This window comes from Empidonax traillii, unplaced genomic scaffold (genome assembly GCF_003031625.1).
Source record: "Empidonax traillii isolate 1590-97213 ecotype Southwest subspecies unplaced genomic scaffold, ASM303162v1 scaffold3:size4013460, whole genome shotgun sequence".
Lineage (NCBI taxonomy): Eukaryota > Metazoa > Chordata > Aves > Passeriformes > Tyrannidae > Empidonax > Empidonax traillii.
Genome location: NW_020955196.1, coordinates 1,920,837 through 1,938,442, shown reverse-complemented (window position 1 = coordinate 1,938,442; position 17,606 = coordinate 1,920,837). Strand labels below are relative to the sequence as shown.

Below are 17,606 nucleotides of genomic sequence, written 5' to 3'. Positions count from 1 at the left end.
AATATTTTTGGATTTCAGTAAAGCTTTCAATACTGTCTCTCACATGATCCTTCAGGACAAAATGTCCATCCCCGAGCTGGATAAACACATCATGGGCTGGGTGAGCAATTGGCTCACAGGTGGAGCACAGATACATAAGCAATCCTGCCTTGTATCTTCTCCCTTATCAGACCATTCCTGACCTACACTGTGCAGAGATGTCCAAATGAGTCATTAAATACATTGTTTAAGTCCCAGCAGGAATATAGATGTTTCTATATATATAAGAAAAAAAATCTGCTGTGAAAACTTTACATTATGAAAAAGCAAGGTAGGTAAAGAAGACACACACAGAAAAAAAATTACTTGTTGAAACTTACTGGAAGACCTCCAATTTTCCAACTATACCCACTGACAAGATGGATATTCCTGATTCTGCTTAACATACTGGCACACTGCTGGTCTTAGTAAAGTGTAAAAGAAGTTTGTTTTTTTCACAGAGGATGGAACATCTGTCTCTTTAAATAATTTCTTGCTTCTCTAGCTCTCCATTATATAGGAATAGCTGCTCATGAACTCTCTCACAGGACCAGAGCTGCAGGAGATTGAATCATAATGAAGTCGTGCAGTTTTTACTGCTATACCAAACCTTGAAATCTATTCAGTTGGGAAAGGGAATTGGGTGGGGAATGTGAGAGAATGAATTCCACAGGAAAAACTGAAAAATTAAGACATAGTTGTTCACCATGAACAGTTAAATCATCCTTTCTCAATTAGCAACAAAAAATGCCATCAACTCCTAATCTCTAATCCAAATAAAGGTATTCTTACTCAGCTACTGACTAACTGGAAGGGCAGATTTAGTAAGCAGTGGAAATACTGGATAAGAGAAATGTGCCCAGATCTGAAAAAAGCACTCTCAATCAGATGCTGCAATTGAAAACTCTCTTTGGCTATCGTTCGTCTCTGCTACTAAGTATGAAATCTTCTGTTACACTTTCAATACCAAAAAATTGATTACACAGCTTGGAAAGACACAACATCTAAATTTATAAAAACAGTAGAAATCCGAATTACTTACAATTCCAAAAATGGGTAACGTATATTTAAAGTGGTAAGACAGAAAACATAACTTGAATAAAATCACAAAACTGAGTAAAAAGCAAAACTCTTGTTTCTTTATTTCATCAGTTCACAGAATTATTTTGCTAAAATATATCAAAGCAACTTCGGAACAGGAGTGGAAGTAATCAAAGCCACTTGATTCTTTCTTACAGGAGAAAAAAAAAATATCAGTGGGGTGTAGGAAATTGGTTAATTGTACTTTCTTGATTCTAACCAGATGTAACACACCAGCCCGTTAACCAGACAACGACTTAATGGTTTTACTCAGCAGTAATTACAGAACAGAGATTAGCAAACTGCACTTAACACAGGTAGGTTCTTCCTTTAATTAGTTTCGCATGCCATTAAAGCTACTCAGCTTTTTGGCAAACTGCAGTTTTATAGATTGATAAATTATTTGCAATGATTGCAATAAATGTGAAACACATCTGTCACTGACACACTTAAATGTGACAGCAAGTATACATGTCACTGATGTACCATTACTCCTAAGTGACTTAAAAGTGTTCTACCCTTATACTTGGAAATACAATAGGTACTCTATCTCATATAAAGGTAGGTCTGTATTTTCTCTCATAATAGGTCGGTTTATGTGTCCAAAGGTATCTAAAGTAACAGTTAATCCTCAGACAGTCTCAGCTGGATCAGGGGATTATGCATGTAATCGAGTACAATACAAGCACTCATTATCAGGCGCTCATGCAGCTGGAATAGCTGAAAGCCTGTGGCCAACACACAGGATGCATGATAATGTCTCTGATACAAATCTGTTTGTGAGGGAAGGTTCTCCTTTACACACCACATCATCTGGAATAAGGGAAGACAACAAACATCTCACTTCCCACGACAAACACATTTCAACTGCTATAGTACATATGTGACATGCAGATACATCCATACTTGACAGACGCTGGCAGTGATAAGAGTACATTTTCTCTTTGCTGACTTCAGCGGATAACTCATCAGAGAAGAGAGACATTTTCAGTCTCTAGGAACGATGATGTAATCCTTGTTTGTGCCACATCTATTGTAGCAGATAAATGTACAGCCTCGCAGGCTACAGCAGCAGGTGGGGGATGCACTGTGCTGTGGAGATAAGAGCTGAGGAAAGAAAAAAAAATTCCAGTTAAAAAAAATACTTACAAATCATTCAATACTCAAGCATGGACCTGACAAAGAATCTCTCATATTGATGGAATACATGACAGTGTTTCTAAAGTTTTTTGAGGACACACGGTACTGATATAAATTCTGAACATCACAGCCAATGTGAGATGAATTGAAAGCATTTCCATAGGTTACCTGATGAGTACATGACCAAGGTTAACCTCACCATCAACAGCATTCATGCCCAGTGCAGATCCACAGAAATCTAAATTTCTGGCACTGTCCTTATTCATATGAATGGGTATCACATATAAAGGAAAACAAAGAACTGAGAGGAATGGAGCAAGGTGTGTGAGTGACTAGCCACTTTAATAACTATGGACTAACACCTTTTTTTAAATGAAAAAAAGTAACATCTAAGGGCATCAGTCAGACTTCACTGTGTGAATCCAGTCTCAGACTTTTACTTACTGAGGAACAATTCAAACCGCTGTCACCAATCATGCTGGTGGGAATTCACAATCTAACCCATTGCTGTAACATAATCCCTGAGGCTGAAGACATGTGGCAGGCTCGTGAGCACTTGAATATAGTGGCTCTTTGTGACAGAAGCTTACAGGGAGCCCAAGAAATAATCCGAGACCATTCACCTGACACCATAGCAGAATCAGCTGTAGCTGTGTCATTACTGACAAGTTTCTTTAACCTGCCTTTGCAGACCACCCAGAAGCTGCATTCATACAATCTGTTCCCATGCCTCCCTCTCCTACAGTTCAGATGCACATGGGCACCCTGTGCACGGATGGTACATGTACCACTGGCACTATGAACAGGAGGAAGCTGGCCTTTCTATAATGGCATTTAGTGTATTTGTGTATCATGCTTCTTGGCAGCATCTTCTCTGCCAGGCCAAGAACCCTGCCATTAGATTGCCCTACCTGAAGTTGGATCAGATAGATCTCAGGCCTCTCCTGTCAAATTCCTTTCTCTCTTTCTCCTACTAGGCCACATCTATCTTGGAGTACAGTACATAAAACAGGACCATGATTTTGCAACTGGATAGAGCAGAAGGCTGACTTCATTGCTTTTTTTCCCCCCAAGTCATACTCTTCCTCAGAAATGCATTAAACTGATGTCTAATTCCAACTAAAAGAGTATTTGTTATTTATAAATATTACAGATACTTCTTGTGAGCTCTCTGAAGTGTCTTATCACAACTGATGTCTGGGTTTTCCCTTCTCTGCCTCCTACTGAGATGAGGCACTTTCAATTTCTGCCAAGGACTCTGCATGATGTTCCCTAGAACAGGAGAAAGGATTCAAGAATTTCTCTGTACATGGGATCAAGGACCTAAAAGATACTTCTTGAATTATTAAATCCTTGCCCCAAAAAATACACTACACTACAGCCTGACCCCTGACAAATGTACTCAATGTACCCAGCTCCCTAAGGATTTCATCTGCTCTCACTCCTTTCAAAAGAAGACTGAAATGTATCTATATCTTCTCTACACTCATTCACAAGCGCTCCTACTGTCTGTGTTCTTAAACTGCTATCCTATCACTATGATCCTAATTGATATAGTTTTTAGAGGTACTAATATCCCACTGTCATATATTCACCAAAGAAACTGAAATAACTGAGAAGCCTTTTGCATCGTGACAGGCTAGGGGAGCCCTTCCTCCTGCAATAAGACCCCTGCCAGAAAGACTGGTTTAGAAACAATAGCCCCTTTGTCCTCAAATATAAAATCTGACTCTCACACTGTTTTCAAAACCCCCAGAACAATCAAGACTGCAAGCTAAGTTTACCACTGCATGCTGCTTCCAAGGGAAGTATGTAAAGATAAGAAAGGACACCATGGAACATTTAATTTGGAACTATGATTACAAGAATGATTTGAAATTTAGACAACCACAATCAGAATAATCCTACTTTCTCCAGCCCTGTACGAGACTAGCTCTTTCTGTTTCTGAATGCAAAATAAGCAGCTTAACCAATGAATGCTGTACTTCATAGGCCCCAAGCTGGAGGCCCCTAACCTTTCAAGGGACATAAGTCAGAAGACTATTCTTAGAGATAAGCATATTAAAATGACAACAAAGACGTATTTTTTAGTGAAGAGATTTGTACGTGTACACAGACATCCACAATTACATAACTCACATATTTGTTTTACCTATGAAAGAAAAACCGTTATAAAGATACCAACCCTGCTTAATGGATTGTGAAACATAAATAAATTTCTTAAAAATTTCTAATGTGTTTTTCTCACAGCCTTTAGCCATGATAGGTTGATATTTAGATCAACTGCTACTGAAAAATGATCCTTTTAGGCCTTTTGAATAAAGTTGGGAGGACTAAAAATTTGCTTTACACATGAGCAAAGTACACCAACGTATCAACAGCATATAAATTTCATTTATTAAGTTCCTATTAAATCAAAACACTTCTGAACTACAGTCCTGATGCTACCCACTGTCTTGAATACTTCCTTTATTAAGACAAGCCCCATGATTTTCAGATGTTTTGCCAGTGATTGCAAAGATCCAGAGGACAGCGGTTCAAACAATGGAATGCGTTATTGGCCACCAAAACTACTCCTGATAGTAGTTTCTGACAACCCAAGATGCCTAAACCAAGCAGGTTGGCAAGAAAAACTATCTGAAAAGGAAAGCATGTAAGCCTTGTAGAGGAGGACCACAGACATGGAGTTAATAACGATACATACCGTGCCGCTGAGAATGACAGGAACAGGATAAGGCAGATGGCAGCCACTGACCCTAATCCAACAGCAGTCATGTACCGTGGAGTGGGTGACAAACCTGAAACAAAACATCAAACCATTCAAACAAACAAACTCAGTACCAAAACTTGACCTCTAGCGGATTCCAAACTCCTCTGAGGTAAAACCTCTTTACTGGAAACATTGTATAACTAAAAAGTAAATCACAATAAAACCATGCTAAGAAATTTACTTTTTTTTTTTTTTTTTTTTAAGTTATGACACTATATATTTAAGAAACTGTCCTTACAAGTACAAAAATTAGCCGTATTTTCCATTTCTGCATGGAATCTTGTATTTTTTTAAGATGATAAAAAGACTTAATTCTCTGAGGACCACCTGAACATTACAAAATAAAGTGGCCTCCAGAAGCCAGAATATTGTGGGGTTTTGGTTGGTTAGTTGGTTTTGTTTTGGGGTTTTTTAATTGTTGTTGTTTGGTTTGGGGGATTTTTTGGTGGGTTTGTTTGTGTGTGTGTGTGTGTGTGGTTTTTTTGTTGTTGTTGTTTGGTTTGGGGCTTTTTTTTACCCTTTAAGCCAATATAGTGCTATCTTAAAATGGCCTTCTAAAATTCACATTTTCTCTGCTTCAAATCCTTTGTGCATAAAAATCGCTGTAAAGATTTGGATGGATGTACAGAAATAGCAACATTGAAAACCATGGAGAAATAAGAGACTACATTTTAGAATGGATTGCTGAATCCATCAGAAGGGAATATTGAAGAAAAAGGCAAATTTTCTGTCTCTAACCTTTGCAATCCTCAAAATCAACAGATCACTAATGGCAAATGAAGAAAGAGCCACAGCAATTATTAGTTTATGCTGCCAAGCAAAGCCATGACAAATTATACTTTCTTATTGAAGGATAAATTGACTTACTTTTGATTTGTGCCCAAACAGCACAGGACTGTGTTCTTACCTGAAAGTGAAAACATAAAAATCACTGTTTCTCATGAGAGAGATTTATTATTACTTAACATCCTGTGAAAGATCAGCCATTCACAACATACTACAAAGTACTACTATTTTTACTACTATGTATTTTACTACTGTTGGGAATAGAGTTTGTTATTCCCTTAATAGCAACCTCTAGCTTGTCTTAAAAGATTATAAATTATAAAGATAAGATTAGAGATAAAGTTTTGATGGAAGGCTCACTGTAGTCTGGTAGCTCATTACTCTTCCTTTCTTTCTACAACCTAAGCATGTTAGTAACATGGGAGGATCTTTGAAGTTTCTTCGATAGGGATTCAGAATTTATGAAATGTAGAGATAAGGTAGAATACTCTGTATTAACTCTATCCCCATGCAGAACACGTATATTGAAATATAGTACCTAATGGCATGTTTTACCAATACTGGATCTAGCATTTTCTTTAGTTAAGACAACTTGTTTGGTAATTTCTAACAATTCGTACAGAATACTTATAATGGTTCATGTTCACAACAGTTGAATAAATGTTTATCAGGGCTCTGCTTCTGCAGACTCATTAAACAATTTTGGGTTTTTTACAGTAAGCTTTGGGCCATTTAAAGCTTTTTCTCCCAGCACTTCACAGTCATAAATACAGAAGTAGTTCTGTTCTAAGTTCTTGTCTATTGTGTAAGTACTGTGAAGTCTATTTTTGTAGTGCTTCTACACACACTTTCCTTTCACTTCCCATAATGCATACACAGTTCATATATTTTCATGTAGCAAAATATGTATTAAGTACAGAATAACAGTATATTTCTATGAAATAGAAGGCTACATTTTTAAGTATTTGCATAAAAGGATGAAGAAACATTTGTATGCCTAATCTCACGTATTTGTATTCTTTATCTCATGTGTCTGCATGCTCAACTGTGGAATCTCAGTGATTCTTCAACCGGTTTTTTATAAGGAACTTTCTGCTCAATTAAAAAGACAAAAGACTGACAAAGAAGATCCTCTTAGAAGAGGAAGGATAAAGAACATGGGATGGGTTTAAAAGCTCACCCAAATGCCAGATTCTGAAGGCACTGGCATGAGTGCCATCATTTTGAAATAGCTACATTCATGATACATTCTAGTGTGCAGAAAATTAGTCATCTCCTGCCTATCAGGGAAGTTACAGAGATCCCATGAATCTTACCAGAAAAGTTCACATTTCTGCACTTTATACTAAATCAAACCATAAATTCCTTTCTCTGATACAATTAGCACCTTTCCAGAAAGGTAAAATTACTCCTCTAAATACTTGAATATCTATTGATATTCAAGTATTATAGATATACTTGAATATCCACTGATCTTAAAGTCCATATTACAACTTGCATGAGCATAGGTAGCTAAACTGCAGACAGAAATCACTTCCACAGCTGCAGACTTAAAGGAGTTCTGGAGGAAAAACATTCTGTCATGCATAGATGCTTTCCTCATATAATTCATATTAGGCTAATTTTAACAGATTTCTCTCGTGGTAGGGATTGCTTTGATTCCAATTTAAAAAAAACCTAAAATCCCAAACAAAACCAAAACAAACTAACAAACAAACCCAAAAAACCACCAATAGCTTTATTCTTGAAAAGACTATGTCACCTTCACCTTTCACAATCCTGCTCTTACTTCTGTTGAATGAACCAACTGACTCGAAAAAAGCTGCTGCTGACACCGAACAAAAGCTATGGTAAAGAAACTAATCTCAAATAAGTTTAGATTCCAAATTTTTTCTATTTTTAGTTCTTTCCCTTCACTGTGAGCCATGGCTTTCTGCACAGCATGAAATTCATAAAGTAATCTCAGAAGATTAAAATATGTACTGGTTGCTTTTGAGCTATTTAATTAGGATCATCCCTCATGGAGATGGACCTTTCTAAAGGTGGACAATTTGTTCCAGCTGAGTAAGGTTAACTTCCTAACTGTTTTCCATGTGTATCCCCAATGATCTCCTTGGATCATTTGACTAGCCTTTTAACATATCTGGATATCATTTATGCATAAAATGCATAAATGAAATATGGATTTTAAATAGTCCACCTTGAAAAATAAATGGAAAGTAAAAACCTCACAACAGACACCCTTCACAAGACCTCCAAATCTGAACAATGGATAAATGAACACGATAATATGTCAGGTATATTAGGAATAATGACAATAAAGTTTACAATCAAGCCATGATTGTGCAGCATGACACAAATTGTACCGTTCTCAGTATGAAGGAGTCTGGAGACAGAGGGGACCCTGAAGCATGCCAGAACATAAAAGTCAATAATGAGAACATTAGATAAAGGCTATGGCATCTATTTCTAATTTGTCTGTATTCAAATAGAAATGTGTTAACAAATTAAAGACATACTGATTAAAGAAATGCTGATTTCACAGGTACTAATAATTGAGAGCCAAGTAAATTAAAAAACACAAACAAACCAACCAACTTTTAAATCTTAACTCTTGAATCCAAATTCAGTTAGTTAAGTAATCAGATTTTCAGAAATTCTCAAAACTGAACAACAATTAATAATTTTGATTTTTTTAAACCTTTTAATGCCACCAATTGCACAGAATACAAGGTCATGAGAATTAAAGATAAACCAGTACTGTTGAAGCATTGGTCTAAGTCCCATTTTAAAGAAGCAGAGCTATGAACCAAAGCTGTTTGGTATTTGCAACTCTAAAACTGATTCATAAGTGTTGTATGTAACTTCATGTACTTCATCAGCTAACAAAAGCCATACTGCATACTGGTTGTATACTAAGGAGCTGGTGCATTCTAAATTGAAGGACACAAGAGGGACTTTGACAAATGACAGCGACAATAATCCATTAAATCAGCGCCCTAGAAAATATGTCTGCACATGTTAGCAGTGAAAGATCAGGAAATAACCTATTAGAAAGAGAAATAATAAAGTAACTTAATAAACACGCTGCCAGAGATGTATAAGCAATTAGCTCTGTTCTGTGCAAGAAAGGCCTCCACATAGGTAACAAAAGGAAAAATACCCCAATATAGAAAATACTAAAGGGAAAGAGCTAGGGAAAACAACACATAAAACCCAAGGATAAATAGATTAAGTTCAAGGATGTATTTAGCAGTGCTTGTAGAGGCCAAACTTTTATACATTTGACTGATAAACAATCCTGCTCCACAGAGTAAATTTTTCTAAAAAATACAGCTCATTGTCCAAATTCTAGGGCATTTTGGGCTAACTTAACATTATTTATGAACTGAAATGCCTTCTATTGTTATTTCCCTAATTTTTCCTCTCACACAATCAATTAAAAGTTTGTGACAGAAAAGAAACCACTTCATCTGTGCTATAAGGAAACTTCTCAGTCTATTATTAAAGTAGGTACTACAAAAAATATGTGCTGCACAGGTCAGCAGATACCAGAAACAAGCACCTGTTTTATTTAAGTACAGTGTTGTATTATTTAAAATTATAAAAAACTTAATGCTAAAAATATACTTCTTTTCCACAAGGCTTTCTCAGTGGAGCTGGAGTTGACATCCACGGACATCCATGCCTCATGGAAGATAACACGTGATAAAATATATTTTTTCACATCATTTCGAGAATAAAACATTGGATTAAAAATTAAAATGGGTAAAGGAGTAGTTTCTTAATTCTCATACTAATCTGTTTCACTAAATTCTGGCCCAATAAAGACACCCTCAATTACTGAGGGCAATGATGGCCTTTCATTTTTAGTAATTTTCCTGGTTTTGTCTTTTGACATCCAGAGTTGCTTCAACATTGCAATGACATAAACATCTGTAAGGAATTACAAGAGATATTTAAAAAGCTTCAGATTTAATCTAATTCAGTCAACTTAAGAGATCTTTGGAGAATCATAAAAAATTTAACACATTAAAATTTTCCTCTTTTTCCCCAGCAATATTTCATTCAACAAGTGTAAAGAAGAGGTTTTAAAATATCCATTACCTTATTCCACTCACTTATTATTCTCAAAAAAACACAATACTCTTCTCCCAGCTTTAAAGGAGCATTATAAAACTTCCCGTAGTAATGTCTGTCTCCAAGAGCAATTGACATGTTATCAGCAACATCCTTCGCCTGAAATTCAGCTGCCACATATCCTTTAACATCAGTGGTGTTACTAAAGAAAGTTGCAGCAGCAAAGGAGTCACAAATAAAACTGCTTTGCAAACCCAGAGGAAGCACAATCACTTGATACAGACTAGAGTGAAACAAAAAAAAGTAAATATTAGCCCTTACTTCAATGAACAAAGCATCAGACATTCATTAATTCACACTGTCTTTTCTATTTTTAGCCTCTTAACTGTTTTTTATTATCAATGCCCAATATGAACACTCCTTATACTAAAATATTTCTCTGTGTGTGTGTTCCACTGCATTTTGATCCAAAAGCACTGAATGCACAGCTTAGAGCTCCTCATCATGTGCACATTAATGTTGAATGTTTATTTTGTTCAGAAAAACATCAAACTGAGACATTTCAGGCTATCTCTTCCTCCTCTCATCAAAGTTCACCTATGAAATAAGACATTGTTTGCTTCTAAAAATGATTTGTAAGTTCCTAAAAACAAGACTTTTTCTATTGAAAGGACAGGTACCATTTGTAAAGAAATAAATAAAGTCTGTCTTCAAACCTCTCAAAACAATGTTTAGTCTATGGTATCCAATGACAGAAGGGCTATTTATTAGGGTTGTTAAACTAGTCATTTCCTGAAGCATTATTAGCTTTCAAATATCTTCCATTTCATTGTAATATTGAATTATGATTACCTTTCCCTTCTATCACCAACAGCACTTAGTAAATCCTTTTTCTCTAGAAATATATTTTGTTAGTAATAAACTAATATGAAACACTATTTCAGAATATGCATAAATTCTGAAATTGTTATTCACTATTTACTCTGGCTTTTAGGGGTCAAAAGAGGGAACTGGATGCATGAGTTTGTTGGAAAAGGAACATCACATGAGTAGAGGTGTTTTTGGATCCATCAGTAAAGATTTACTGTAACCTCACTGTGGATAAAGGGAAAAGAAAAACAAAACAGAACTAAACCACAAACCCAACTGCAGAAACTCAAAATTATCACAACCAGATTTTGTTCCAGCAAACAGAGAAGAGTCTGAAGCAAATATTACTTTGCTAAGGGAGGAGAAACTGTGAGTTGCAGCATAAATTTTCTCCCATTGCTAAGAAAAATAGTCCAGCCCTCAGAAACAGTTCTAATCTGTTAGTAATATAAATCTGCAGAATGTTTTTTGAAAGGGTGAAGAGCACACAGACAAACCTGATCGGTCCATTTTGATCTTCTGCTTTCCGGAGTCTAAGCAAGGGTGCAGAACCTTTTACTGCAACAAATTCTACATCTGGGAAAGGGGGATCTAAAAAAGTAAACAAATACCAGCACTTCAGAGAGGTTTTAGAAATATTTCGGGCATCAGGGTTCTTAGCTACTTTTCCTCCAAAAGTTCCTTGTTCATTGAGTCTTAAACTCCTGACAGACAAAGCCTGCAGGCAAACTAAAACTGATCAAGTAAAACATGGAGCAAATACGAGCATGACAGCCTGGCAGCCCCAACTCAGAACCCTGCACTGAAGTATATCTGCTATCTAGGGAAAACAGAGGTGCCCAAAAATGACATCACACCTGGAAGATTTAGTATTATTTATTAGACTATCTGAATGGCCAAGGAGAAGAAAAATATGAAACTCTGAGCACAAAACCCACTGCAAGAAATAAAATAGTATGAAAAAAAGGAGAATTTAGTAGCACCAAAAGTACTTGCAAGAAGGCAACTTCCTTAGTTACTTCCTCACAGTCAGCTAGTAATATCCATCTCCCTAAATTGGATTTCAGTATTAGTACAGAGCCCTAATCTGTTTCGGTGGGAATTTGAATCAAGGCCAACACTGAACAAATATTTCTCCCTCTAATTTCAACGGCAATGATGACAGCTGCACACTGATATGGAAATTACCACTACCAGCCTGAAAGCAAAAAGTAAAACAGCTTCAGTGTGCACAACCAAGGGGGCAGAGTGTGAAGCATGAATACCATCTACCCCAGAAGTCTGAAAGAACTTGCACAGGTAACTAAAGATATGGCTATGCTTTTTGAACACCAGCATACCAGGCTGTTGATGTGATATGCAATGTTTATGTACAGAAAACCGGGGTTTCAGAGCTAGAAAGAATAATCAAAGTCATGGAGAGAACCAGAAGAAAACCAACGCAGATCTGCCACAGTTAAGTTACATCAGGCAAAATCTCTCTGAAATGCATGGATTTTTCAAACAGCTGGAAGACAGACAGGTGCATGTACATTTGAAGCATAGAAAATCACTCATTTTGCAGGAGAAAATGAGGTCTGTTAGAAGAACTGGCGAGGGGGTAAACAATAGGGAGCAAGAAAATTACATCATGTTTAAAGCAGAAGTACTGGGGTGCAGGATGGTTATTGAAGGAGTTCTTTCAAGACTAAAAGGAAGTACTAAGTCTAGCATTTTGTTAACAATCACTGTGCAAAATCTCACTGTGTGTAGATGAATTTTTCTGCTCGATGCTAGAAATAGAGAGATATTACACAAGAAGAATTGCATCACCTTTACAACTACTGTTTTGCAAAAATAGGATTAAATTCATCCATATAAAGTACAAGGTGATATACTTGGGACTACTAACAAGAATTTATGCAACATATTCTAATTTCATTTGAACAGTAGGAACGGCATGTTAGTACACATCAGAATGAGTGTTTGTCACCAAAATGGCAACAGAAAGAAAAGGAAGGCTGCTCTAACAAGCATAAGAAACAGATTTATGTAACACTAGAATAGTACCACCAAGGTACTCAAGGCTCAGGTGTGACCACGTTGGTGTCTGAAGTTCCAATCATTAGTGCAACAGAGCTCTGAGAAACCAGTGCACAGGATACAAGGAAGACATGGACAGAGAAGAAAACATCTTACATGAGGGAACCAAAATCTTAGGTTCATACATTTTGTAACCTATGAAGAGGAAATCTGAAAGCTTACATGATATCTCTGCTTTATTCAGACAAAAGAGGGGGAAGGGATACAACTTAAGCACAGTGTATCCAAAATAAAGCTAATGGGCTATAAAAGTATCCTTAGCTAGAAAAACACCTACCTTACCCTTGACAAAAATCACCCCCAAGAGAACATCCTGAAAGCTGACCTAGCCAAATAGACTGCTTTGGTAGTTCTCTTCACCATTTTCTTTTCAAAACTAGGCTACGGGTGAACTACCAGTGAAGAAATCAGCTACAAATGTTTAGGATTGAAATAAGAATAAGATTTATATAGTGGTTTACAGCTTCCTCATGAGGGAAAGCAGAGGGGCAAGCACTGATCCACTTTTCTCCAGTGACCAGTAACAGGACCAGAGGGAAAGGCATAAAGCTGTGTCAGGGGAGGTTTAGATTGGATATTAGGAAGAGGTTCTTCACCAGAGGGTGGTTGGGCGCTGTAAAAGGTTCCCTGGGAAGTGGCTACAGCACCAAGCTTGTCTGAGTTCAAGAAATGTTTGGACAATGCTCTCAGGCACATGGTGTGATTCTCAGGGCTGTCCTGTGCAGGTCCAGGAGTTGGACTTAGATGATCGATCCTATGAAAACTGAGAGTTTTCTGAGTTAATGAGGTGTGTTGCATGGCTGCTTGCAAGAATGGGAAATGGTCTTTGCTTCATGTCTTTTCAACACATCTGCAACTGCAGATATTGCAATATGTACAGAGAGAATTTCTATCTGAACAAAATAAATGAACAAAGTGACATTTGACAGCCAATCTTATTGTCCCTTTGCCCATTGCAAACTTAAGAAAACATAATTTAGGGTCCATAAATTCTCTGTTAATGTCAGTGGTTCCTCAGGACATTGTCAACAGGACAATATATATGACAGGAAGATATATAAGTCAGGGTAAATTCATCCGGTGTATTTCTCCTATCTTCCTTTCCTTTGACATTCAGGATCACCAGGAGACACTATTATTAATTTCTCCTAAGATTTTTCCAATTTCCAAGAAAAACTTGGGCATTTCTTATTTAATACCAGAAAGAACCTGCACTGCATGCAGCAGTTTTGCCTTATTTTTCCAGATAAGCAGCACAAGGGGAAATAGGACAAAAAGATGCTAAGGGGATAACAACTACTTTTTTAATTTTCTGTAATTTGACAGGGAAATGCAAACCATGAAAATAAACAGCCATCCAGCACTGACAGCCCTAGCAAGTGGGTAAAAGAGAGCAAAATCTGGAAAAACACATAGTGCTTTTAAAGGTTGGAGTCTTTTGCCATATTGAGTTTCTAGTAAGAAATACTGTGTATTTCGTACACAGTAGACAAACTGCCTGTTTTAATAAGACAAGTGAACGGTGTGCAACAATGTAAAGGAGGAATAATAATAATTGAAAGGAATAGATTTTGTTTTTGCTTCAGTGACCAGAAAGTAAACTCTAAAGGAGTTATTCCATTTGTAGTATTTGCCCAGTATGACTTCTTTAATCAAAGAAGAACCTTTCCGAAAATTTAAAACTTAAAAATAACATTAAAAAAATTCTGCTGGGAGGCAATCATTATTACCAGGTTTAAAAATCCACTCAGAAAAAATACTGACTTAACAGCACCTAGAGTGAGTGAAGGGAACAGAGGAATGCTACAGAGAGGTGAGGATTTGCAGTAGGTGGGCTGTGAGAAGAAAGCAAGATCCTCCAGTCTGTTCAGGTGCTGTTAGCACCTTACCTTTCTTGAAGAGTTGTTTTTTTCTTAACTTTTTACCAGTAAAACAGACTAAAATATCTGTAGCAGCACCAGGAAAACAGAGAACATAGCAAGAAATGCAAGTATATCCAGAGATAATCCCACTCTAGGCACTTCCTTGTCATAGCAGTGCTATGTTGATAACACTTGAACGTTTCACATGCAGGCTAATTTTCTACAATAAGAATCCATCCAGCAATTGTCCTTCTGAACCTGAAGACAAGTTACGGAAAAGAAGGCATATGACAGGAAGTGCCTATGACTACAGAAGCACAGAGAAACACCACATGCCTGGACAAAACCCTGCCTGGTGTTATACTGTAATCATGCTTTTCAGAAGAAGTTAGCATGTTGGAAGCAGTTCACTATTAGTTATAACGAAACCACTTCACAACAGAAGGGCTAATTTCTTTTTTTTAATCCTAGAAATGAGCTGTTTACTTCTTGTGTAAAGCTCTGGTTTATGCCTATACTGCTTACTGCTGAGGACTGCACAACCGAATTACTGCAATAAAAGGAATATGTGAACTTTCGTGACATTCTCCAGGAGTGGTAACAGGAACATTTAATGCCTTTCCTGTCATAAGACCTTTTGTACAGCTCTGAAGCATTAACTCTGTGACAACATTGTGCTACTAACCTTTGGATATATAATACAGGCAACAAGGCTGTAAGTTGCCTATTACACAGTCACATAAAAAATGAATGCACAAATCCATTTCTATCCCACACTACATATGGATATGCATATCTGTTAAACCTAATCTGACTTACTGAAAAACCTTTTCTTGGTGCAAATACAGCTCTCTTAACAGCTTCCCTGCATCGTTTTATGGTAATGACAAAGCTTTAAAAATAATAATGGAATTGAACCACAAAGTCCAAAACCACATGGCAACTCTTCACTGAAACTGACAGTCCAGAGAAGTTAAATCAAAGGTTCCTCTGAAGGCCAGGTTTTAACTAAAACAACCCTTTGCTGAAATAAGACTAATTTCATGATCCTATTTTGTTGTAAACAAGGAGTTTTTTTCATGGTTATTTGAGGGCTTTTCGTCCAAAAGGTTTTTACTGAATTTTAAAACAAGGAAATCAAAAATACTGCTAATAAAGTAAAACTAAAATAATATGATAGAGATATTGGTACAACAGAAAAGGTTGTTTATCATTTGTGATATGTCTTCATATGAAGACATATGAAAATAAAATTTTTAAAATAGAGAGTGAAAAGAGATTTTTGACTTAGTGAAAAACATTACTTAAAGAAGGAAGGGAAGGAATGAGAATAAATAAATCAAAACCACATCTACAGAAAAAGATAATTTAAATCTTTTTTAAGGACTGGTCATTTCTGGAAATCCCACTCATGTGATTCCCTGGACTGACTGTGGCCTTTGTTTTCCTGATCTCTGACCAAACGTCACACCATCCTGTTCATCATCACAAAGGTATGAATTCTATGAGGCAGACAGTAAAAAAGGAACTAGTGCCTGGTGCCGTGTCACCAGCCAGGCACAGTTCTGCTTGCAGTGGTGTGCTCAGCCTCCTGTGAGTTTGGCTCCTACACTGGGAGAGCCTGAGCTCTGCTGCACAAATAGTCCTTTCCCTCAGGCAAAATGCTCCCAAGGGCCAGGATGTCTCTGAAGTCAAGTGATCCTAAGCAAGGAAGGAAAGATGAAAGCAAGGAGATGTGCTTTAGGGAACCCTGGCTGGCACCTCTCAGTCTTGCACATCCCAGCAAGTGACCTGCCCCCACGCCCACAAATGAGTGTAATCCACAGCCACACAACAGGCAGGGAACCAGCTTGTGCCTCATCAGGTGTTTTCTGTGTCAGAGCCAGGGCCTGAGGGGCCCTGCTTTGGGCTGCAGAGCACCCCTGGGCCAGGTGCTCTGCAGGTAAATTCACCTCCATCTCACAGCTACTCGTACAGATCGCTACCAGGTTGCGTTGTGGTCATCTGCCTCTGCTGCCATGTGTGCAGCTGATCCAATCTGACCCACATCTCCTGGCTCATCTCTACCTGAACATTTCTATGGCTTGTCATCTGCTCTGGTTCTTCCTCTGGCACCTGTCCCTTGTGATCTCTAGGAGCAAAAGTCTAACACAGAAAATGCAACGTAGGAAACTCTTGAAATAGCTCTGCAGACCCGGGGAGGTGTTCAGGCAGTGGCTGCAGAATGGGAGCTGGGTGCTCTTGGCTCAGGGGGTTAGGGTTTGGGTTAGGGGCACGCTTGGTGCTTCCACATGTGCGGACTCAGCGTGACAGCCTCCTCACCTCGGGAGAGAGGTCTGTGATGGGATCCCGCAAACAGCCCCCACTGCTCCCGCCCCACTTCCTAAGCCACTGTGATGTGAGGGCCTGGCCTGGGTGTGCAGAGGGCTGCAGGGCCGTGCTGGATGCTGGAGTTGCAGGGCGAGCACCCAGAGCTGCAATGGCAGCCCCTCCTCACATCCCCTGCCGGTGCTCAGTGCTCTGCAGCGCTGCCTCCCGCCCTGGGCTGGGCCAGCACAGGAGCCCTTTGCTCCGCTTGGAGCTGCCATGATGGGGTGAGTGGCACGGGGCACTGGCAGCTGCCCCTATGCACCAAGAGGAAGGCACTGGCACAGTACCTGGCCGTGGCAGAGGAGGAAAATTTGGTCAGGGAAAACTCAGCAAGGTGCTCTTTCAACTAAGAGGCCTGAGGGAAAACACCACCTTCTTCTTTTTCTTGGTTCTCTTCTGTGAGCCATCCACCCAAAGCAAAGACTATGGAAATCAACTGAATTCCTTGTAGTGCCAGGTTGGGGAAGAGGATGCGGCTTCCCTTCTGACAGAGGGGCACTCACCAGCACCAGAACTTTCATACAACAAGAGCCACAAGACCTGGAGCT

At 38.2% G+C, this 17,606-nt stretch overlaps 1 protein-coding gene across 1 annotated transcript in view; it reads right to left on the bottom strand.

Moving 5' to 3' along the window:
• Window positions 1-1,544: 1,544 nt before the first annotated feature.
• Window positions 1,545-17,606, bottom strand: part of SUSD1 (sushi domain containing 1) — a gene marked incomplete at its 5' end in the record, with an annotated part of 38,987 nt that continues 22,925 nt past the window's right edge. Inside the window, 5 exons of the mRNA XM_027904775.1 lie at window positions 1,545-2,205; window positions 4,943-5,036; window positions 5,876-5,915; window positions 9,902-10,157; window positions 11,242-11,335. Of these exons, the coding sequence (XP_027760576.1) occupies window positions 2,067-2,205; window positions 4,943-5,036; window positions 5,876-5,915; window positions 9,902-10,157; window positions 11,242-11,335 (623 nt within the window). The remainder of the gene's footprint in view (window positions 2,206-4,942; window positions 5,037-5,875; window positions 5,916-9,901; window positions 10,158-11,241; window positions 11,336-17,606) is intronic.